General features: G+C 43.6%; 1 protein-coding gene across 1 annotated transcript in view; it reads right to left on the bottom strand.

Moving 5' to 3' along the window:
- LOC112235201 (protein kinase C zeta type-like) overlaps positions 1–25,526 on the bottom strand; it is a 104,749-nt gene that overhangs the window by 72,496 nt on the left and 6,727 nt on the right. The window contains exons 2-4 of the mRNA XM_042299727.1: positions 13,678–13,763; positions 4,847–4,978; positions 2,478–2,568 (exon numbers count right to left, since the gene is read on the bottom strand). Coding sequence (XP_042155661.1) covers positions 2,478–2,568; positions 4,847–4,978; positions 13,678–13,763 — 309 coding nt within the window. The remainder of the gene's footprint in view (positions 1–2,477; positions 2,569–4,846; positions 4,979–13,677; positions 13,764–25,526) is intronic.

Here is a 25,526-nt window from a genome sequence, read left to right as displayed (position 1 = left end):
CAAGTAGGTCAGCCCACTGGTGAGTACTGCTACTATACTGGACTATACTGTACTGATAATATACTGTATTGGACTATACTGACCTGTTAATATACTGTGCTGGACTATACTATACTGGACTATACTGTTATTTACTGAACTGGACTACACTGTACTGGACTGTACTGTACTGGACAATACTGAACTATACTATACTGGACTATACTGTAATTTACTATACTGGACTATACTATACTGGCCTATACTGGACTGGACTATACTATACTGGACTATACTATACTGGCCTATACTGGACTGGACTATACTATACTATACTGGACTATACTATTCTGGCCTATACTGGACTGTTAATACACTGTACCGGACTATACTCTACTGGACTATACTGGACTGTTAATATACTATACTGGACTATACTATACTGGACTATACTGGACTATACTATACTGGACTGTACTGAACTGGACTATACTGGACTGTACTGAACTGGACTATACTGGACTATACTATACTGAACTGTACTGTACTGGACTATACTATACTGGACTGGACTATACTGGACTATACTGAACTGGACTATACTGGACTATACTATACTGGACTGTACTGTACTATACTGGACTATACTATACTGGACTGTACTGTACTGGACTATACTGGACTATACTGCACTATACTATACTGAACTGGACTATACTGGACTATACTATACTGGACTATACTGTACTGGACTATACTGTGCTGGACTATACTGTACTGACTATACTATACTGAACTGGACTATACTGGACTATACTATACTGAACTGGACTATACTGGACTATACTATACTGTACTGTACTGTACTGGACTATACTGGACTATACTATACTGGACTGTACTGTACTGGACTATACTGGACTATACTGGACTATACTGGACTATACTATACTGAACTGGACTATACTATACTGGACTATACTGTGCTGGACTATACTGTGCTGGACTATACTGTACTGGACTATACTATACTGAACTGGACTGTACTGGTCTATACTATACTGGACTATACTGTACTGGACTATACTGTGCTGGACTATACTGTGCTGGACTATACTATACTGAACTGGACTATACTGGACTATACTATACTGGACTGTACTGTACTGGACTATACTGTACTGGACTATACTGGACTATACTATACTATACTGTCCTGGACTATACTATACTATACTGTACTGGACTATACTGTACAGTAATTTACTGTCCTGGACTATACTGTTAATATACTGTGATGGACTATACTGAACTATACTATACTGTTAATATACTGTACTGGACTGTACTGTACTGTTAATATACTGTACTGGACTCTACTATACTGTACTGTTAATATACTGTGCTGGACTATACTATACTATACTATACTGTACTGGACTATACTGTACTGTACTGGAATATACTATACTGTACTGTTAATATACTGTACTGGACTATACTATACTGTACTGGAATATACTATACTGTACTGTTAATATACTGTGCTGGACTATACTGTAATATGCTGTACTGGACTATACTGTACTGTTAATATACTGTGCTGGACTATACTATACTATACTGTACTGGACTATACTATACTGTTCTGTTAATATACTGTGCTGGACTATACTGTAATATACTGTACTGGACTATACTGTACTGTTAATATGCTGTACTGGACTCTACTATACTGTACTGTTAATATACTGTGCTGGACTATACTATACTATACTGTACTGGACTATACTGTACTGTAATATACTATACTGTACTGTTAATATACTGTGCTGGACTATACTGTAATATACTGTACTGGACTATACTATACTGTACTGGACTATACTGGACTGGACTAGACTGTAATTTACTGTACTGGATCAATTTATAACATTTTTAACATGAGTTTTTCTGGATTTTTTTGTTGTTATTCTGTCTCTCACTGTTCAAATAAACCTACCATTAAAATGATAGACTGATCATATCTTTGTCAGTGGGCAAACGTACAAAATCAGCAGGGGATCAAATACTTTTTTCCCTCACTGTATTTGTAATATTGCACTGTGCAGAATAGTGCATAGAAACAAAGCTTTGGGACCAGTCTGTAAACAACAATGGCATGCTGATTCAAACATGCTCTTATCTCGCTGTGTGGGAGGAGTCTTCTTCATTTTGTTTTTTAATAAACCTGGAAATCTAGTTATTGGTTTTGATTTAATTATGTCTTTAAAGCCTTTGTAATTAGTATTCACAATGTGTTTTCAGGGTAGGAGCGCTGCTCTAGGATCAGTTTGACCTTTTCAGAATGAATAAAGACAGATTAGCACTACTACTCTGAGACACTTTTTGAATACAGGCCCAGACCCAGTGCATTGATACCAAGACTAAGGCCACAAGGTCTTCTACTTCTCATATATTGTCTATATTGAAAGAAACAATATTTTATAGGAACTGACTTCCATCTGTATCCTCTGTGTGTTCAGGGGGGAGGTCCACCTCTTCATTCTTCTCATCTAAAGGGGGCTCCTGTGATGGCATGACTGGATCCTGCCAAGAGAAGACAGGCAAATAGCTGCATGTGGTTTGAGGCTCCTTACAGAGCATCCTGACTAGGTCCTTGGAGACACTGGGAAGAAGAGGCTTCAGTTTTTAGAGGTTTTTGAGTTGATAGACATCTTAGGCACATGGAGGTATCTTTTCAACATATTAAAGAACACAGAAGTTGAGAAGTCTGGATGTTTCTCGCAACAATGCACTTATATGAATAATTGTATGCGGTTCTATCCATGGAGGCATTGGCTTTTCAAAGGGGAACAAAGTGTTTGTTGATAGAGCATTGTCTGATTGCAGCCTATTAGTACATCCTGACTATTGACCTGGGTTTTCGGCACCAGGTTTATTGTAGTCCAGCCCTGGATTCCTGGCCTCGCTCACATTGTTCTGATTGGCTGTCAGTAGATATAGATTTTTCTAAAACAACCACCCCTTCCATACCTCTTCAGAAGTACAGAGTAAGCTAATTTACAGTGTTAGCATTGCTAGGAAACGCTATTTTTGAAAATGTATATTTAGGAAATTGTTTTTATTTTGATATAATTTTGCTGAAATGACACTTCCCCACGTGGGCACCAGTGAAATGTATTGGCTTTCGGTTTCAATTATCCGCCTCTGTTTGAATGTGCCTATTCCTATTGTTGGGAGGAGCAAATGGCTTGGATACCCATTTTTACATTTACATATTAGTCATTTAGCAGACGCTCTCACCCAGAGCGATTTACAGTTAGTGCAATCCTCTTAAGATGGGCGGGGTGGTAGTTCCTCTTGCTAGTAGGCAAGTACAATGGTCTTGTAGTGGATGCGAGCTTCGTGGAGTCGGCTGACATGGAAGAACTTGGGAAGGTTGAGTTCTGGATAAGTTGCAGGGGTTTGATGGCACAATTGGGGAGCCCAGCCAACAGCGAGTTGCAGTTGTCCAGATGTTATAAGCATGAACCTGCAGGAGCGAGTCACTGCTTTGATATTCGCAGAGAACGACAGGGTGTAGTCCAGGGTTACGTCAAGGTTCTTTGCACTCTGGGAGGGGGACACTGTAGAGTTGTCAACCGTGATGGAGAGGTCTTTGAGCAGGCAGGCAGGCCTTCCACGGGAGGAAGAGCAGCTCCGCCCGGTCGAGGTTGAGCTTGAGGTGGTGGGCCGACATCCAAGCTGAGATATCTGCCAGGCATGCAGAAATGTGTGTCGCCACCTGGGTGTTAGAAGGGGGGGAAGGAGAAAAGTAGTTGAGTGTCATCCGAATAGCAATGATAGGAGAGACCATGTGAGAATATGACGGAGCCGAGTGACTTGGTGTATTGAGAGAAGAGGGCCTAGAACCGAGCCCTGGGGGACACCAGTCACAAGAGTATGTGGTGCAGACACAGAACCCTCCACCTTCTTTCTTTTAGCTTGTCTCTGACAAGAACGTCAACAGGCTTTCATACCGAAGGTGAGGTGAAAATCTGGTAGAGGCTAGCTCTAATCGTAATGCTTCTTTCTGTATGTTAGCAGTCTGTCACGAGAGATCAACCTAGTGATGTTTCAGTATACGGTATACACTACAGTGTGGATGTGTCCCAAATGGCACACTATTCCCTATGGGCCCTGGTCAAAAGTAGCGCACTAAATAGGGAATAGGGTGGCATTTGAGCTGCAGATTATATCTATTTGCAGTGGATTTGAAACTTGCCCATAGCATGTTGGCTGGAGTACATTGCCAACTATTTATCATGAAATGACAGACCAGTATCTTGCTCTGTTGGCTAAGGTAGTTGGCTTTGAGTTATATACAGTATGTGTTGTGCAGAAGATTAAAAGTTTGATTCCCGCTCGGGGCAGAACAGCATTCACTATGTTACAAATACACATTAGAACATCAATAGCAATGTTTAATTCAGACAATGTTTAATTCAGACAGTTTTGTTATCTGAATTCATTGATTACCTTGATATTTTACTCTAAACAAGTTGGATTGTTCAAATGCAAAACTTGGTTTCAACCTAAAGCAGATAAATATTACTCATTTGCCCTCCCAACTCATTAATTCAGACGTTCACTTAAGTTTATGAAGTATCTATGAAGTGCTTATGAAGACTGTAAATGCTCTAAAAAGCCTTTATAAGCTCACCATATACCTTTTGCACTGCAGTTTGTGAAGTGTCTATGTAGTGCTTATGAAGACTTTATGAATGCTTTATAAATAGTAAGTTCTTCCGAAGCTTTGACATGACAGATTGGCCAGAGTACTCACCACAGAACTAGAATGAGATTCTATTTCTATGGTACTCACCATATGCCTTTGGCAGGTCAGAGGGACGAGTTTGTGACAGCGCTTATGGACCAGCAGTTTGCAGTTGATACACTTGTAGCCCTGCCTCCCCAGCCCCCATATCCTTTCACTGCAGTGGCCACAGTACGCTTTCTGTTGGGGACAGACAGACGCAGACAGACAGACAGAAAGAAAGAAAGAAAGAAAGAAAGAAAGAAAGAAAGAAAGAAAGAAAGAAAGAAAGAAAGACAAAGACAGACACAGACAGACAGAGGGGGAGACAGGGATCGTTACACCATCAGTCTGAGCTGATGACAATGGGATGATACTATCGCAGTCATTTATCAAGAATCAATGGAGGCAAGGCAGACACACATGAAGAAAGTGATCATGATGGAAGAAGGGCAGATTTAAGCCTATGTGGCATCTTACATCAACTGGGAGCATGCTTGTTTGTAGTCGTCCTTTTAACTAACAGTCACAGAAACTCATCTATATTTAGCAGCTGTCTATTTACCTCCACAAACTGATGTTGGCATTAAGATTGCATTCAATGAGCTGTATAAGGCCATAAGCAAACAAGAAAATCCTAGTGGCCAGTGATTTTAACACAGGGAAACTGAAATCTGATTTACCTAATTTCTACCAGCATGTCACCTGCGCAACTAAAGGCGAAAAAAGATCAACTTTACTCCACACACAGAAACTCATACAAAGCTCCCCCTTGCCCTCCATTTGGTAAATCTTACCATAACTGTATCCTCCTGATTCCTGTTTACAAGCAAAAACTCTAAACAGGAAGTACCAGTGACACGTTCAATATTGAAGTGGTCTGATGAAGTGGATGCTAGGCTACTGGATTGTTTCACTAGCAAAGACTGGAATATGTTCTGGGACTCATCTGATGGCATTAAGGAATTTACCACATCACTCACCGGCTTAATTAATAAGTGCCTTGATGACGTCGTACCCACAGTGACAGTTCGTACATATCCCAACCAGAAGCCATGGATTACAGCCAACATCCGCACTGAGCTAAATGCTAGCGCTGCATCCTTTAAAGGAACAGGACACTAACCGGGACGCTTATATGAATACGCCCTCTGAAAAACAATCAAACAGGCAAAGCGACAAGACAGGACTAAGATCGAATCCTACTACTTCGGCTCTGACGCTCATCGGATGTGGCAGGGCTTGCAAACTATCACGGATTACAAAGGGTAACCCAGCCGCAAGCTACCCAGTGACGTGGCTGGCAAATGTCTTCACATACATTTTCAACCTCTCCCTGACCTAGTGTGAAATACCTACATGTTTCAAGCAGACAACAATAGTCCCTGTGCCCAAGAACGCCAAGGTAATCTGTCTAAATGACTATCTCCCCGTAGCACTCACATCTGCAGCCATTAAATGCTTTGAAAAGCTGGTCATGGTTCACATCAACAATATCATCCCATTTCAATTCACATACCGCTCCCAACACTTCCCTTTCTCTCTTGTACAAACGGACCACCGATGTGAGAATGCTGTTCATTGACTACCGTGCCACGTTCAACACCATAGTGCCCTTCAAATGTATCACTTAGCTAAGGACCCTGGGACTGAACACTTCCCAACTGGATTCTGGACTTCCTGGCGGGACGGCACCAGATGGTGAGGGTAGGCACCAACATGCTGACGCTACACATGGGGGCCCCTCAGGGGTAGGTGCTTAGTTCCCTCCGGTACTCCCTGTTCACCCACGACTGTGTGGCTCCGATCGACTCCAACACCACCATTAAGTTTGCCGATGATACGACAGTGGTAGGCCTGATCACTGACGACGATGAAACAGTCAATAGGGAGGAGATCAGAGACGTGGCAGTGTGGTACATCAGAACACAGACACTAGGGAGGTTATGTCAACCACAGGCATATTGACAAACACATTCAGAGTTGAATATTAACAGTCTGAAAAGAGTGGCACCACAGTCCAATGAATGTTAAGTCCCCTATTTAGAGGATTTGGAGGGAGATTGAGAGAGATTGATAGAGAGAGAGAGAGAGAGAGAGAGAGATTGATAGAGAGAGAGAGATTGATAGAGAGAGAGAGAGAGAGATTGAGAGAGAGAGAGAGAGAGAGAGACTGATAGAGAGAGAGAGGTTCAGAAAAGTTATAAATAAATCAAGACATCCACTTTAATTTGTAAAAAATAAAAATCCCTCTCAGCTCAGCGCAGACAGTGGGTACGTAATTAAGGCACCTGTTCTGAGGTGAGAAACTTTGAAGACAGACATTCACCATCAGGGAATGACAGGCACTTCCCATCAAGACTTTGGGGAGAGCATTTCCATAGCAGATGACAAACGAGGGTCCATAACATATGTCCTTCGTTATTTAAAAGAGCCACAACATCTTCAGATGCTTCTTTGACTCACTAGCTGTGTTTCGTGTTCTAAAGACAATAACAAAGCTACAGCTAGCTGTGTTCCATGTTCTAAAGACAATAACAAAGCTACAACTAGCTGTGTTTCGTGTTCTAAAGACAATAACAAAGCTACAACTAGCTGTGTTTCGTGTTCTAAAGACAATAACAAAGCTACAACTAGCTGTGTTCCATGTTCTAAAGACAATAACAAAGCTACAACTAGCTGTGTTCCATGTTCTAAAGACACTAACAAAAGGTACAGCTAGCTGTGTTTCGTGTTCTAAAGACAATAACAAAGCTACAACTAGCTGTGTTCCATGTTCTAAAGACAATAACAAAGCTACAGCTAGTTGTGTTTCGTGTTCTAAAGACAATAACAAAGCTACAGCTAGCTGTGTTTCGTGTTCTAAAGACAATAACAAAGCTACAACTAGCTGTGTTTCGTGTTCTAAAGACAATAACAAAGCTACAGCTAGCTGTGTTTCGTGTTCTAAAGACAATAACAAAGCTACAGCTAGCTGTGTTTCGTGTTCTAAAGACAATAACAAAGCTACAGCTAGCTGTGTTTCGTGTTCTAAAGACAATAACAAAGCTACAACTAGCTGTGTTTCGTGTTCTAAAGACAATAACAAAGCTACAGCTAGCTGTGTTTCGTGTTCTAAAGACAATAACAAAGCTACAACTAGCTGTGTTTCATGTTCTAAAGACAATAACAAAGCTACAGCTAGCTGTGTTCCATGTTCTAAAGACACTAACAAAAGGTACAGCTAGCTGAGGAAAGAGGAGATACTAAGGGACTGAAAACTCAAGATGTTAGGGCTACAAGACAAACCTATTTTGGTCTCACTACTAGCCTCTTGCCTCTTCCTCCCTGACGGGACAGTAAAATATCACCCCTGATCAGCCTGTAACTATCGAGGAACCCCAAAAAGGTCCCTGGTTGAGTCCCAAAATGGCAGTCTATTCCCTAGGGTGTCCTTTAGGATGCACTTCCTGTTTGAGCCAGCTCACTGTCAGCTCCAAAATGGCTGCTAATCACTAGCAGAGTGCTAGGGAAGCAATGTGGAACGAGCCCTATTTAAAGTGCCTTAGTCCGGCATGTGGCTGGCCCTGAGTCAGACAGGTGAAACCAATCTCTGAGACGTCCTTGACTGGCTGCCACAGTGACAGACATTCCCCACAATGCTGTTGGATAACAGACATTATATATTGTTAGCCCAGATTGGGGAATTTACATTAGATATTCAGTTGTAGTTGGACAGGAATGTTGTTTTTTTCATGTTCACACAAACGGATTTCTATCAATGCAACAAATATATATCTTTAATGAACATGATGGTTGAATAAATCTACTTTGTGCAATTGAACAAAGCAAAGGAACAACTGAACAGCTCTTATGTAAGTCAATCGAACAACAAAACTGAGACAAATTTTGTCATGCAATTTACCGGACAACATAAAAAAAAATCAGTTTCTCTCTCTTCTTCTCTCTCTCCCTCTCAGTGTCTGCTTCAGTCTCAGTGACATGACATGTCATGCCTGTTAAGGTTCTACATGCAAGGTGCTAATGAAGTAACAATCTAGACAGTATCTCCAGTCAGTCAGGGAGCTAATGAAGTAACAATCTAGACAGTATCTCCAGTCAGAGAGCTAATGAAGTAACAATCTAGACAGTATCTCCAGTCAGGGAGCTAATGAAGTAACAAACTAGACAGTATCTCCAGTCAGTCAGGGAGCTAATGAAGTAACAATCTAGACAGTATCTCCAGTCAGTCAGGGAGCTAATGAAGTAACAAACTAGACAGTATCTCCAGTCAGTCAGGGAGCTAATGAAGTAACAAACTAGACAGTATCTCCAGTCAGTCAGGGAGCTAATGAAGTAACAAACTAGACAGTATCTCCAGTCAGTCAGGGAGCTAATGAAGTAACAATCTAGACAGTATCTCCAGTCAGAGAGCTAATGAAGTAACAAACTAGACAGTATCTCCAGTCAGGGAGCTAATGAAGTAACAAACTAGACAGTATCTCCAGTCAGGGAGCTAATGAAGTAACAAACTAGACAGTATCTCCAGTCAGTCAGGGAGCTAATGAAGTAACAAACTAGACAGTATCTCCAGTCAGTCAGGGAGCTAATGAAGTAACAAACTAGACAGTATCTCCAGTCAGTCAGGGAGCTAATGAAGTAACAATCTAGACAGTATCTCCAGTCAGAGAGCTAATGAAGTAACAAACTAGACAGTATCTCCAGTCAGGGAGCTAATGAAGTAACAAACTAGACAGTATCTCCAGTCAGGGAGCTAATGAAGTAACAAACTAGACAGTATCTCCAGTCAGTCAGGGAGCTAATGAAGTAACAAACTAGACAGTATCTCCAGTCAGTCAGGGAGCTAATGAAGTAACAAACTAGACAGTATCTCCAGTCAGTCATCCCTCTAATGGAGCGCTGGCTCGTAGCTGCGAACACTAACTGCAGGAATACAACATTCTGATACATGATGTGCACCAGAGGTACTATAGAACCCCATTATGTCAAACTGGTGGCATTCACAAAACATCTTTCTCCTCAACAACAGAGGGGGGAGAGAGAGCGGGAAGGAGAGGGATGTGGTGGAGAGAGAGAAGTGAGGAGAAAGTGATGGAAAGGGGAGAGAGAAAGAGAGGGAGGGGTGTTATGAGGGATTTAGAAGGGACGGATGGAGAAAGAGTGGGATGGAGAGAGAGCAGCTAAGAGAGGGATGGAGAGAGAGGAGAAACCTGACCTACTTCTGCTAAATGACTTGTTAATTCTGTATAGAGGATAAAGATTAAAAAAAGAGGGAGGGATGGTGTGAGGAATGGAGAGGAGAGACATTGGAGAAAGACTGCACCAACTAGAACTGACTGTAAAACCATGTGTCATGGCAACGATCGTAATTATGTCAGAACTGTACACATAGTGGCTCACACGTGACATAGTGACAAAGCCATCAACCTTAGACAAGCATTTGATGTAGCCAACATGTGATGTACCCACAATAAAATGGCTGACAAATTACTGTACCGAGTGGAAATACAGTAGGACAGATTATAGAAGCCAACACTATACTTGCCCAATGTCTTAGCAAATAACCATGGCTCCAACATAACATTCAAATAACCATGGCTCCATCATCCAACATAACATTAAAATAACCATGGCTCCAACATAACATTCAAATAACCATGGCTCCGACATAACATTCAAATAACCATGGCTCCAACATCCAACATAACATTCAAATAACCATGGCTCCAACATAACATTCAAATAACCATGGCTCCGACATAACATTCAAATAACCATGGCTCCAACATAACATTCAAATAACCATGGCTCCAACATAACATTCAAATAACCATGGCTCCAACATAACATTCAAATAACCATGGCTCCAACATAACATTCAAATAACCATGGCTCCGACATAACATTCAAATAACCATGGCTCCGACATAACATTGAGTCTCTTCCAGTGCATTAACGAGGGAGATGGGCTGCCTAATGGAGGTCTGTAGGAATGAGGAGACCGTAATACAGTACAGTGATCTCAGTCTAGTCTAGACGTCCATCAGCAGACAACAACACCCCAAGGAGACATTATTATTACCCCCTTAGCACTGGTCTGAGATCAGCTTTACTAGACCCATTCCTAACCTTAACCAGTAAACGAATAAAGGGATCAACTGACTCGGGGTGAATGTTTGTTCACACCAATGGTCCACCAAATCAATTCAATCAATCCAATGAAATAAGACTATGCCCAATAAAGTAGTGATAATCAGCCGTGTTCTCCACAAAAAAGACACTTGAATAATTTTTTTGCCTGTGATGGCAGGCAAAACAAAAAATTCCTGCCGTCACAGGCAAAGTATATATATTTTTTTATTTTTTTAACTAGGCAAGTCAGTTAAGAACAAATTCTTATTTTCAATGACAGCCTAGGAACAGTGGGTTAACTGCCTGTTCAGGGTCAGAACAACAGATTTGTACATTGTCAGCTCAGGGATTTGAACTTACAACCTTTCGGCTGCTTGTCCAATGCTCTAACCACCACCACCACCCTGCCATTCAAGTCTTACTGGAAAGTAAAGCTTGTGAATGTTGAAAAGAAACAACAATGAAATAGAAGGTAATTTACTTCAAGACAAATAGCACCAAACAGAAAAAGAGGGCACTGTCCTTCCTGTATTTGCCAATAATCTTCAAGGATCCCAGGCCTGTACCTGACCTGGCCCTGACATGGCCCCTCCCCTGGCCCTTCCCCTGGTCCATCCCCTGACCTGGCCCTTCCCCTGGCCCTTCCCCTTATCCATCCCCTGACCTGGCCCTGCCCCTGACCTGGCCCTTCCCGTGGCCCCGTCCTGGCCCTTCCCCTGACCTGGCCCTTCCCCTGGTCCATCTCCTGACCTGGCCCTTTCCCCTGGCCCTTCCCCTGGTCCATCCCCTGACCTGGCCCATCCTGTGGCCCTGTCCTGGCCCTTCCCCTGACCTGGCCCTTCCCTGGCCCATCCCCTGACCTGGCCCTGACCTGGCCCTCCCCTGGTCCTGACCTGGCCCTTCCCTGGCCCTTCCCCTGGTCCATCCCCTGACCTGGCCCTGCCCCTGACCTGGCCCTTCCCGTGGCCCTGTCCTGGCCCTTCCCCTTCCCCTGGCCCTTCCCCTGGCCCTGTCCTGACCTGGCCCTCCCCCTGGCCCTTCCCCTGGTCCATCCCCTGACCTGGCCCTGACCTGGCCCTTCCCCTGGCCCTTCCCCTGGTCCATCCCCTGACCTGGCCCTGCCCCTGACCTGGCCCTTCCCGTGGCCCTGTCCTGGCCCTTCCCCCTCCCCTGGCCCTTCCCCTGGCCCTGTCCTGACCTGGCCCTCCCCCTGGCCCTTCCCCTGGTCCATCCCCTGACCTGGCCCTGACCTGGCCCTGACCTGGCCCTTCCCCTGGTCCATCCCCTGACCTGGCCCTGCCCCTGACCTGGCCCTTCCCGTGGCCCTGTCCTGGCCCTTCCCCTGACCTGGCCCTTCCCCTGTCCTGACCTGGCCCTCCCTGGCCCTTTCCCTGGCCCATCCCCGACCTGGCCCTGACCTGGCCCTCCCCTGGTCATGACCTGGCCCTTCCCCTGGCCCTTCCCCTGGTCCATCCCCTGACCTGGCCCTTTCCCTGGCCCTGACCTGGCCCTTCCCCTGGTCCATCCCCTGACCTGGCCCTGTCCTGACCTGGCCCTTCCACTTGGCCCCTTCCCTGGTCCATCCCCTGACCTGGCCCTGACCTGGCACTGACCTGGCCCTCCCCTGGTCCTGACCTGGCCCTTTCCCTGGCCCTTCCCCTGGTCCATCCCCTGACCTGGCCCTTCCCCTGACCTGGCCCTTCCCCTGGCCCTGTCCTGGCCCTCCCCTGGCCCTTTCCCTGGTCCTGACCTGCCCCCCTGGCCCTTCCCCTGGTCCATCCCCTGGCCCTGGCCCTTCCCCTGGCCTTCCTCTAGCCTCCCACTGGCCCCGCCCCTTCACCAGGCCTTCCCATTCCACTGGCCCTGCCCCATTCCCCAGGCCTTCCCATGCCCCTTGCCCTGCCCCTGCCCTTGGCCCCGCCCCTGGCCCTCGTCCTGGCCCTGCCCCTGTCCTTGGCCCCACCCCTGGCCCTCATCCTGGCCCTGCCCCTGGCCCTGACTACCTTCCCTTTCAAATGCAATAGTTCCTTAAACCCGCCTGTAACAACATTGCCCTTCAAGCCAGAGTGGACACTAATACTGGCAGTGCAATAATGCCTTACAGCTAGGTTGCCTCAACATGCAGATATATATAAGTTCTCTCTCTAATCTTTAGCAAGTGGAGGGGTAGTTGGGGGGGATTCTTACATTTTCTTGTGGGCCAGAATGATGACAACCCGTTAAAAAGGCCACCAGCAGCTATCTTGAACAACGCATCCAAATCCAGACAGCTGCAGCTGTGGTAGTGACATCAGCCAGGTATTATTCAACCACTAAGTCTTTGTGAATGAACTATACTGCTCCATCGTAGTAGTAGTAGTAGTAGTTGTAGTAGTACCATTATTATTAGTAGTCGCATTAGTAGTAGTAGTAATAGTAGTAGTAGCATTATTATTAGTAGTAGTAGTATTAGTAGCAGTAGCATTATTAGTAGTAGTAGCATTATTATTAGTAGTAGTAGTAGTAGCAGTAGCATTATTAATAGTAGTAGCAGCAGTAGTAGCAGTAGTAGTAGTAGTAGTAGATAATCTTTCTTTCAAAAATACCAACCAGGTCTGTTCTCATCAAATGATCATGTGACGGTTTTAATAAGCGCTCGGAGAAAGTGACAAGTTGCTAGGTAGGATGACAAACCAATCAATTACTGTAAATGACCTCTAAACAGGAAGTGAAGTGCGAGAAGGTCAATGGGATGTGTTGGGGAGGCGGAATGGGACATTAATACTCACCCTGTTAAAGCGCTTGGCCTGGAAGAGGTGTCCGTTTACTCGGTAGAGCTTCCTCCATCTTCTGGCCCCGCGGCGGTAGATCGATTCTAGGAGAGAGAGGAAACAGTTGTACAGTAACTGCATGACAGGGAGCGACAGAGGGATGGAGAGGTGCATTCAAGGTCCTCCAAAATCACAAAGGAGCGAGGGAGTAGTGAGAAAGAGGGAGAGAGAGATGGAGGGGAGAGAGACATGCCCTGCCCTTAAAGCACCACGCTCTCTGAAGTTTCTATCAAAGTACCAGAGGAAATAACCACCAAGCTTCCATTTCATTCTGTCCCTCTTGTCTCTCTTGAGGTCCTGGTCTTATTAATTTCTCTGTAATGTCTTGAATCCTGATGACAGCGTAAAGGTGCAGGCTGCTATTTATACCTTCTGAGCGGTCTATTAATACACTGCATAATAAACAATGCTGTATTAACGGACTTGGCACAATGGCCCTTACGTAACAAGAGGCTCAGAGTAGGAGTGCTGATCTGGGATCAGTTTGGACTTTTAGATCATAACGATGTCAGACGTAATGATGATGATGTCAGACATAATGATGATAACGATGTCAGACGTAATGATGATGATGATGTCAGATGTAATGATGATAATGATAATAATGATGGTAACAATGTAATGATGATAATGATGTCAGATGTAATGATGATAACAATGTCACAATAAGTTAGGTGACTTTTGGCCCATTCCTCCTGACAGAGCTGGTGTAACTGAGTCAGGTTTGTAGGCCTCCTTGCTCGCACATGCTTTTTCAGTTCTGCCCACACACTTTCTATTTGATTGAGGTCAGGTCTTTGTGATGGCCACTCCAATACCTTGACTTTGTTGTCCTTAAGCGATTTTGCCACAAATTTGGAAGTATGCTTGGGGTCATTGTCCATTTCGAAGACCCATTTGCGACCAAGCTTTAAATTCCTGACTCATGTCTTGAGATGTTGTTTCAATATATCCACATAACTTTCCTGCCTCATGATGCCATCTATTTTGTGAAGTGCACCAGTCCCTCCTGCAGCCAAGCAACCCCACAACATAATGCTGCCACCCCCGTGCTTCACGGTTGGGATGGTGTTCTTTGGCTTGCAAGCCTCCCCCTTTTTCCTCCAAACATAACAATGGTCATTATGGCCAAACAGTTCTATTTTTGTTTCATCAGACCAGAGGACATTTCTAGAAAAAGTACGATCTTTGTCCCCATGTGCAGTTGCAAACCGTAGTCTGGCTTTTTTTATGGCGGTTTTGGAGCAGTGGCTTCTCCCTTGCTGAGCGGCCTTTCAGGTTATGTCGATATAGGACTCATTTTACTGTGAATGTAGATACTTTTGTACCTGTTTCCTCCAGAATCTTCACAGGGTCATTTGCTGTTGTTCTAGGGTTGATTTGCACTTTTTGCACCAAAGTACGTTCATCTCTAGGAGACAGAATGCGTCTCCTTCCTGAGCGGTATGACGGCTGCGTGGTCCCATGGTGTTTATACTTGCGTACTATTGTTTGTAGAGATGAACATGGTACCTTCAAAATAGTGAATGTAAACTTCTGACACACTAGAATTGTGATAGAGTGAATTATAAGTGAATAATCTGTCTGTAAACAATTGTTGGAAAAATTACTTGTGTCATGCACAAAGTACACATTTGTGGAGTGGTTGAAAAACAAGTTTTAATGACTCCAACTTCTGACTTTAACTGGAGATCCCCTGAACGCAGCTCACTTTCCAGCTCACACTCTCAAACACATAGATCCCCTAAACGCAGCTCACGCTCCAGATCACAATCACCTGAATTCTGATCACCTGTTCACACACCTGTATGTCATTATCACACACTATTTATTTAAATTCTTTGCACCCCATCATTGAGAGGTATTTTTGTTTTGTGACACACTTCTATTCGGAGCTATTTTTTCCTGTAATTGAATCCTCCCATGTATGATAGTTTTGGCCTGCCTCACTAATGATGCTTTTTGCCTATTCCCTTCCTGTACTTTAGCCAATTGAATTTCCTGTTACCAACCTCTTGCCTGATCTCCCATTTGACGTTATTAGCCTTTTCCCTACCTGTACTTGTCACGCCCTGGCCTTAGTATTTTGTGTTTTCTTTATTATTTTGGTCAGGCCAGGGTGTGACATGGGTATTTATGTGGTGTGTTTCGTCTAGGTTTTTTTGTAGGTTATGGGATTGTGGTTTAGTGAAGTAGTCTAGGTAAGTCTATGGTTGCCTAGAGTGGTTCTCAATCAGAGGCAGGTGTTTATCGTTGTCTCTGATTGGGAACCATATTTAGGCAGCCATATTCTTTGAGTGTTTCGTGGGTGATTGTTCCTGTCTCTGTGTTTGTTGCACCAAATAGGGCTGTTTTGGTTTTTCACGTTTCTTGTTTTGTATATTGTTTGTATTTTTCATCTTTTATTAAAGATGTATAAAGATAACCACGCTGTATTTTGGTCCTCCTCTCTATCACCAGAAGAAAACCGTAACAGTACTGTTGCCTTTTTGGACCCCCTGTATGACCTTCTGCCTGCCCCTGGACCCAGCTACCTGCCTCCTCCTGTTGTCCTTTACAAATAAACACCTGCGGCGCCCTGCGCTTGAAACCAGCTCTCTGTCTCCCATCGTGTTCACTACACTAATGATGATGTCAAATACGATTCACTACGACATTCATCTCCAGCAACATGATGTTGTTACATGAAACTGCCAGTTTTTCTGAAGTCATATCCCAGCATGAGTTGAATTAGGTGTATACTACTAACAATGGCCATTGCTTTTGCTACCACACAACACAAATTACTGAACTACCTACCAGATGTCTGACATCAGCAAGTTTGGTTGACTGAGGACCCCCGACTCAGCTTGATATGGGCATAGGATCCACCTCTAATCTCTCTGTCTTGCTGTCAGTTGGCCTCTCTCTTCATCCCCCTCTCTTCTTCTCTCTGGTAAACTGCATCAGGCATATTTAACTATATGTAAGTCAAATGATGCAATGCCAAAAATTGCTCAACTGGCTACCTGTATCGTCAAGCTAGGATTTTTCCCACATCAGCCAAACCAAAAGCCATGACACTGCACAATAGGCAGTAGTTACTAGTATAGATAATGTAGGTGGAGTTTGGCAATCATTTCATTCATTTAAACCTTCCTTCAGTTTTTTCAAGACTTAGAAATACAGTCCCTTTAGTCAAATGGATTCCCAAATGAGGCGAGTGTGCCTTTGTGCGTGAAAACAAAGTTATCCAGTGAGCAAAATTGACGTCTTTTCAACGTCTTTATAACGTCTTTTCAATGTTGTGTGCTCATAGTGCACATCAAATCTAATGACCAGACTGTTGGGGTGTCAGACCTTGTAGTGATCCCCCCCCCCACGCCACATTAGGGTCCCATATAAACAGTAACACTTGTGTAAAGGATAAGGGTACAACACAACAAATGAGACTTGAGTCACGGTGAGTGTCACTGATGCCATCTGACTGAAGCCATAAGTCAGGGTCACATCACAACGCACCTGTGGCAACAAGTAGGCGAATCAGGATGTGCATCGGTTTGTTACGGCTGTCTGAAAGGTTCACTACTGCATCTGCTGCATATCTAGTATGCACTGGGTCACGGTCAACATAGGAGCTACACTACAAGTATGTGGACACCTTCAAATTAGTGGATCCATCTATTTCAGCCACACCCGTTGTTGACAGGTGTATAAAATCAAACACACAGCCATGCAATCTCCATAGACAAACATTGACAGTAAAATGGCCTTACTGAAGAGCTCAGTGACTTTCAATGTGGCACCATCATAGGATGTCACCTTTCCAACAAGTCAGTTTGTCAAATTTCTTCCCTGCTGGAGCTGCTCCGGTCAACTGTAAGTGCTGTTATTGTCTAAGAGAAACATCGGCTCAGCCACGAAGTGGTAGGCCACACAAGCTCACAGAACGGGACCGCCACGTGCTGAAGCTCGTGAAAATCATCTGTCCTCAGTTGCAATACTCACAACCGAGTTCCAAACTCCCTCTGGAAGCAACATCAGCCCAAGAAATGTTAGTCGGGAGCCTCATGAAATTAGTTTCCATGGCCGAGCAACACAAGCATAAGATCACCATGCGCAATGCCAAGTGTTGGCTGGAGTAGTTTAAACTCACTGCCATTGGACTCTGAATCAGTGGAAAAGTGTTCTCTGGAGTGATGAATCACGCTTCACCATCTGGCAGTCCAACGAGGCTGACCCGGTGATGAGACAGCCGAGGAGCAGGGCCATGTCATTATCAATCATTAGAGAGATAATTTCTTTCTTTTTTTACCCCGTTTTCTCCCTAGTTTCGTGGTATCCAATTGGTAGTAACAGTCTTGTCTCATCAATGCAACTCCCATATGGACTTGGGAGAGGCGAAGGTCAAGAGCTGTGCGTCCCCTGAAACACAACCCAACCAAGCCGCACTGCTTCTTGACACAATGTCCACTTAACCCGGAAGCCAGCCGCACCAATGTGTCGGAGGAAACACTGTGTACCTGACGAACGTCTCAGCGTACACTGTGGCCGGCCCGCCACAGAAGTCGCTAGTGCGCGATGGGACAAGTACATCCCTGCCGGCCAAACCCTCCCCTAACTCAGACGACGCTGGGACAAACCCTCCCCTAACCCGGACGACGCTGGGACAACCCTCCCCTAACCCGGACGACGCTGGGACAAACCCTCCCCTAATCCGGACGACGCTGGGACAAACCCTCCCCTACCCTGGACGACGCTGGGACAAACCCTCCCCTAACCCGGACAACGCTGGGACAAACCCTCCCCTAACGCGGACGACGCTGGGCCAAACACTCCCTAACCCGGACGACGCTTGGACAAACCCTCCCCTAACCCGGACGACGCTGGGACAAACCCTCCCCTAACCCGGACGACGCTGGGACAAACCCTCCCCCTAACGCGGACGACGCTGGGACAAACCCTCCCCTAACCCGGACGACGCTTGGACAAACCCTCCCTAACCCGGACGACGCTGGGACAAACCCTCCCCTAACCCGGACGACGCTGGGACAAACCCTCCCCTAACGCGGACGACGCTGGGACAAACCCTCCCCTAACCCGGACGACGCTTGGACAAACCCTCCCCTAACCCGGACGACGCTGGGACAAACCCTCCCCTAACCCGGACGACGCTGGGACAAACCCTCCCCTAACGCGGACGACGCTGGGACAATTGTGCGCCATGCGTCTCCCGGTCGCGGACGGCTGCAAACAGAGCTTGGACTCGAACCCAGAATCTCTAGTGGCACCACCAGCAGTGTGATGCAGTGCCTTAGACCACTGCGCCACTCAGGAGGCAGAGAGGTCATTTCTGATCATTCTTCACCAATGTCAGAAAGAACAGAAGACATAAGTCATACTATATAGTCTGAACAATGCTATCATGATTAGGGATGAAATCATGGGTCCGATGTCAAAGGGAAAGCTAACAGAACATTTAACATGCCAAACTGAAAGGGTTGAAAGGCTTATTGTCTTGCTGGCTGACTGACAAAGGGGCGCGTCAGAGGCCCGGCGTATTCTCTCTCCACCACAATTGTTTTCTGAATGGAGATGATCTTTTAATGGCGAAGGGTAGGACTTTTTCAATCATCCTACTCCTGCGTAACAGTCTGACAACCATTAGCCAACCACTGTCTTGCTATCAGTTGGTCTCTCTCTTCATCCCCCTCTCTTCTTCTCTCTGGTAAACTGCATCAGGCATATTTGCATCAGGCATATTCTCTCTCCACCACAATTGTTTTCTGAATGGAGATGATCTTTTAATGGCGAAGGGTAGGACTTTTTCAATGCTAGCAAATAAAAAAAACAGAGGATCAATTCTGGTTTATTATCTATCCCTGAGACCTTCCTCATGGTCTGCCCTGTGAACAAAGTCGAACAGAACACCTCATCTCCACTGTGGGGACACAAATGCACGCACACATATATTTCCTCTGGGCTAACGGACCATGGATGAGTTGACCTCTGACAACATGCCCCTCCTAGACGCAGACTAGTGCTGCATCATCCCATTTTCAGCAGTCCAGTATAGATGATGGGCAAGGAGAGAGAGGAAGAGAGAGAGAGAGGAAGAGAGAGAGAGAGAGAGGAAGAGAGAGAAAGAGAGGAAGAGAGAGAGAGAGGAAGAGAGAGATAGAGAGAGAGGAAGAGAGAGAGAGAGAGAGAGAGAGAGAGAGAGAGGTGTTGAGGTAGATTGAGAGAGAATGCAGATAAGCCATACAAGTATCACAATCCTTTGAGGACAAACCAAAGGTAAAGTACTGCAGCTGCACTAGTTTAGGACAGTGGGAAGAATCCAGCCAAGTTGTTAGAGTTGATCAACTGAGAGACTTACCCTTAGATAGGCCAGCTGAAATGTCAACATTGGCTATATTATAAACATTCATGAAACAAATAAAAAAAATGTTAATTTAAGGTTTGGTTTAGGGTTAGCAGAGTGGTTAAGGTTAGGATATAAATCATATTTTATGACTGAGCTGCCTCCAGAACAAGATTCATGACGAGAAAACACTAACCATGGCCACGTTGACAAAGTCTGTTCTTAATTCAACAGTCATTTAAATCATTTTAACTTAACCATCTGTGTAACCCTAACCATATCTATGTGGAAGATAACAGAAGTAAAGAAGTTAGCAGTAAACTTCGCAAATAAAAATGTTGTTCGTCTGACCTGTCATCCGTCAGGGCTGTGGCGATTTCAGCATGCTGCCCCTAAGGGGTTGGCAAGAGTGGTTGTGTGATTTAGCACGCACGCACGCAAACGCACACACACACACACACACACACACACACACACACACACACACACACACACACACACACACACACACACACACACACACACACACACACACACACACACACACAGAGTGGGATCCCCTGATCTGCAGTCAACACACTGCTATGAGTCAGCAGCTCTAAGAAGCCATTGTTAAGATGACACCATGGCAACGGAATGAACGATTTCATGCATTCGTCCCGACACCTTCATATAGAGCCTAAAAAAAGTGTTGTATAAAATCTGACTAGAATGATTGATAGTTACAGTCATCTATTGTGCTCATGTACATTTGTTGACCCAGCAACTTTGGCAAATAAGTCCTCCTTGTTGCTCTGCTTCCTGTATTATATAAAGTATCATAGCTCTGCTTCCTGTATTATATAAAGTATCATAGCTCTGCTTCCTGTATTATATAAAGTATCATAGCTCTGCTTCCTGTATTTTATAAAGTATCATAGCCCTGCCTCCTGTATTATATAAAGTATCATATCTCTGCTTCCTGTATAATATAAAGTATCATAGCTCTGCTTCCTGTATTATATAAAGTATCATAGCTCTGCCTCCTGTATTATATGAAGTATCATAGCTCTGCTTCCTGTATTATATAAAGTATCATAGCTCTGCTTCCTGTATTATATAAAGTATCATAGCTCTGCTTCCTGTATTATATAAAGTATCATAGCTCTGCTTCCTGTATTATATAAAGTATCATAGCTTTGCTTCCTGTATTATATAAAGTATCATAGCTCTGCTTCCTGTATTATATAAAGTATCATAGCTCTGCTTCCTGTATTATATAAAGTATCATAGCTCTGCTTCCTGTATTATATAAAGTATCATAGCTCTGCTTCCTGTATTATATAAAGTATCATAGCTCTGCTTCCCGTATTATATAAAGTATCATAGCTCTGCTTCCTGTATTATATAAAGTATTATAGCTCTGCTTCCTGTATTATATAAAGTATCATAGCTCTGCTTCCTGTATTATATAAAGTTTCATAACTCTGCTTCCTGTATTATATAATGTATCATAGTTCTGCTTCCTGTATTATATAAAGTAGTCTGGCTTTGGAGAAATTCAAGTGATACCATCCGTACCCTCATCATTGTATTGTCATCCTCCATCTCCACGTCCTTTGATGAAGGGAATCTGAAGCTGTTCTGCAGGCTTGAAGACATGTCTTTGATATAAAGTTTTGGAAAACTTATCTTCTATTCCCCCCTTGCCACACACACATAATTCCACTCTCTCTTTTCCTCCATATATTCTCTCTCTCTCCCTCCATATATTCTCTCTCTCCCTCAATATATTCTCTCTCTCCCTCCATATATTCTCTCTCTTTTCCTCCATATATTCTCTCTTTTCCTCCATATATTCTCTCTCCCTCTTTCCTCCATATATTCTCTCTCTTTCCTCCATATATTCTCTCTCTCTTTCTTCCGTATATTCTCTCTCTCTCTTTCCTCCATATATTCTCTTTCTTTTCCTCCATATATACTCTCTCTCTCTTTCTTTTCCTTCATATACTCTCTCTCTCTTTCTTTTCCTCCATATATACTCTCTCTCTCTCTCCATAAACTCTCTCTTTTGTCCTCCATATACTCTCTCTCTCTCTTTTCCCCCATATATACTCTCTCTCTCTCTCTCTCTCTCTGTTCCTCCATATATACTCTCTCTCTCTCTTTTCCCCCATATATACACTCTCTCTCTCTCTCTCTCTTTTCCCCATATATACTCTCTCTCTTTCTTTTCCTCCATATACACTCTCTCTCTCTCTTACTCCATATATACTCTCTCTCTCTCTCTTTTCCCCATATATACTCTCTCTCTCTCTTTTCCCCCATATATACTCTCTCTCTCTTTTCCCCATATATCTCTCTCTTTTTTCCCCATATATCTCTCTCTCTCTCTTTTCCCCCATATATACTCTCTCTCTCTCTTTTTCCCCATATATACTCTCTCTCTCTTCTCTTTTCCCCCATATATACTCTCTCTCTCTCTCTTTTCCCCATATATACTCTCTCTCTCTCTCTTTTCCCCCATATATACTCTCTCTCTCTCTCTCTTTTCCCCCATATATACTCTCTCTCTCTCTCTCTCTCTCTCTGTTCCTCCATATATACTCTCTCTCTCTCTTTTCCCCCATATATACTCTCTCTCTCTCTCTCTCTCTCTTTTCCTCCATATATACTCTCTCTCTCTCTTTTCTCTGTTCCCCATATATATCTCTCTCTCTCTCTCTCTCTTTTCCCCATATATACTCTCTCTCTCTCTCTCTCTTTTCCTCCATATATACTCTCTCTCTCTCTCTTTTCCCCATATATCTCTCTCTCTCTTTTCCTCCATATATACTCTCTCTCTCTCTTTTCCCCATATATCTCTCTCTCTCTTTTTCCCCATATATACTCTCTCTCTTTTCCCCCATATATACTCTCTCTCTCTCTTTTCCCCCATATATACTCTCTCTCTCTTTTCCCCCATATATACTCTCTCTCTCTTTTCCCCCATATATACTCTCTCTCTCTTTTCCCCCATATATACTCTCTCTCTCTCTCTTTTCCCCCATATATACTCTCTCTCTTTTCCCCATATATACTATCTCTCTCTTCTTTTCCCCATATATACTCTCTCTCTCTCTCTCTCTCTCTTTTCCTCCATATATACTCTCTCTCTCTTTTCCTCCATATATACTCTCTCTCTCTCTTTCCTCCATATATACTCTCTCTCTCTTTTCCTCCATATATACTCTCTCTCTCTCTTTTCCTCCATATATACTCTCTCTCTCTTTTCCTCCATATTTTCTTTTCCTCCATATATACTCTCTCTCTCTCTTTTCCTACATATATCTCTCTCTCTCTCTCTCTCTTTTCCTCCATATATACTCTCTTTTCCTCCATATATACTCTCTCTCTTTTTCCATATATACTCTCTCTCTCTCTTTTCCTCCATATATACTCTCTCTTTTTCCTCCATATATAGCTCTCTCTCTCTCTCTCTTTTCCCCATATATACTCTCTCTCTCTCTTTTCCCCCATATATACTCTCTCTCTCTCTTTTTCCCCCATATATACTCTCTCTCTCTTTTCTCTCTCTCTCTCTTTTCCTCCATATATACTCTCTCTCTCTCTCTCTCTCTTTTCCTCCATATATACTCTCTCTCTCTCTTTTCCTCCATATATACTCTCTCTCTCTCTTTTCCTCCATATATACTCTCTCTCTCTCTCTTTTCCTCCATATATACTCTCTCTCTCTCTCTCTCTCTTTTCCCCCATATATACTCTCTCTCTTTTCCCCATATATCTCTCTCTTTTCCTCCCATATATACTCTCTCTCTCTCTCTTTTCCTCCATATATACTCTCTCTCTCTCTCTTTTCCTCCATATATACTCTCTCTCTTTTCCTCCATATATACTCTCTCTCTCTCTTTTCCCCATATATACTCTCTCTCTCTCTTTTCCCCATATATACTCTCTCTCTCTCTTTTCCCCCATATATACTCTCTCTCTCTCTTTTTCCATCATATATCTCTATCTCTCTCTCTCTCTTTTCCTCCATATATACTCTCTCTCTCTCTTCTTTTCCTCCATATATACTCTCTCTCTTTTCCTCCATATATACTCTCTCTCTCTCTCTCTCTCTTTTCCTCCATATATACTCTCTCTCATATCTCTCTCTCTCTTTTCCTCCATATATACTCTCTCTCTCTCTCTCTCTCTTTTCCTCCATATATACTCTCTCTCTCTCTTTTCCTCTACTCTCTCCTCATATATCTCTTTTCCTTTTCCTCCATCCATATATACTCTCTCTCTCTCCCCATATATACTCTTTTCCTCCATATATACTCTCTCTCTCTCTCTCTCTCTTTTCCCCATATATACTCTCTCTCTCTCTATTTTCCTCTCTCTCTTTTCCCCATATATACTCTCTCTCTCTCTTTTCTTTTCCCATATATACTCTCTCTCTCTCTCTTCCTTTTCCCCCATATATATCTCTCTCTCTCTCCCTCTTCTTTTCCTCCATATATACTCTCTCTCTCTCTCTCTCTCTCTCTTTTCCTCCATATATACTCTCTCTCTCTCTCTCTCCTCTTCTCTCTTTTCCTTTTCCTACATATATACTCTCTCTCTCTCTCTCTCTTTTCCTCCATATATACTCTCTCTCTCTCTTTTCTTTTCCATATATATCTCTCTCTCTCTCTTCCTCCATATATACTCTCTCTCTCTCTTTTACTCTCTCTCTCTCTCTCTTTCTTTTCCTCCATATATACTCTCTCTCTCTCTTTTCCTCCATATATACTCTCTCTCTCTCTCTCTCTCTTCTCTCTCTCTCTCTCTCTCTCTCTTTTCCTCCATATATACTCTCTCTCTCTCTTTTCCTCCATATATCTCTCTCTCTCTCTTTTCCTCCATATATCTCTCTCTCTCTCTCTCTCTCTCTTTTCCTCCATATATACTCTCTCTCTCTCTCTCTTTTCCTCCATATATACTCTCTCTCTCTCTCTCTTTTCTCATATATTTTCCTCCATATATACTCTCTCTCTCTCTCTCTCTTTTCCTCCATATATACTCTCTCTCTCTCTCTCTCTCTTTTCCTCCATATATATACTCTCTCTCTCTCTCTTTTCCTCCATATATACTCTCTCTCTCTCTCTCTCTCTTTTCCTCCATATATACTCTCTCTCTCTCTCTCTTTTCCTCCATATATACTCTCTCTCTCTCTCTTTTCCTCCATATATCTTTTCCTCCATATATACTCTCTCTCTCTCTCTCTCTCTTTTCCTCCATATATACTCTCTCTCTCTCTCTCTCTTTTCCTCCATATATACTCTCTCTCTCTCTCTCTCTCTCTCTCTTTTCCTCCATATATACTCTCTCTCTCTCTCTCTCTCTTTTCCTCCATATATACTCTCTCTCTCTCTTTTCCTCCATATATACTCTCTCTCTCTCTCTCTCTTTTCCTCCATATATACTCTTTTCTCTCTCTCTCTTTTCCTCCATATAT

This window comes from Oncorhynchus tshawytscha, linkage group LG16 (assembly GCF_018296145.1).
Source record: "Oncorhynchus tshawytscha isolate Ot180627B linkage group LG16, Otsh_v2.0, whole genome shotgun sequence".
NCBI classification, from domain to species: Eukaryota; Metazoa; Chordata; class Actinopteri; order Salmoniformes; family Salmonidae; genus Oncorhynchus; species Oncorhynchus tshawytscha.
The sequence above is the reverse complement of the archived record's forward strand: the minus strand, read 5'-3'. Positions and strand labels throughout refer to the sequence as shown.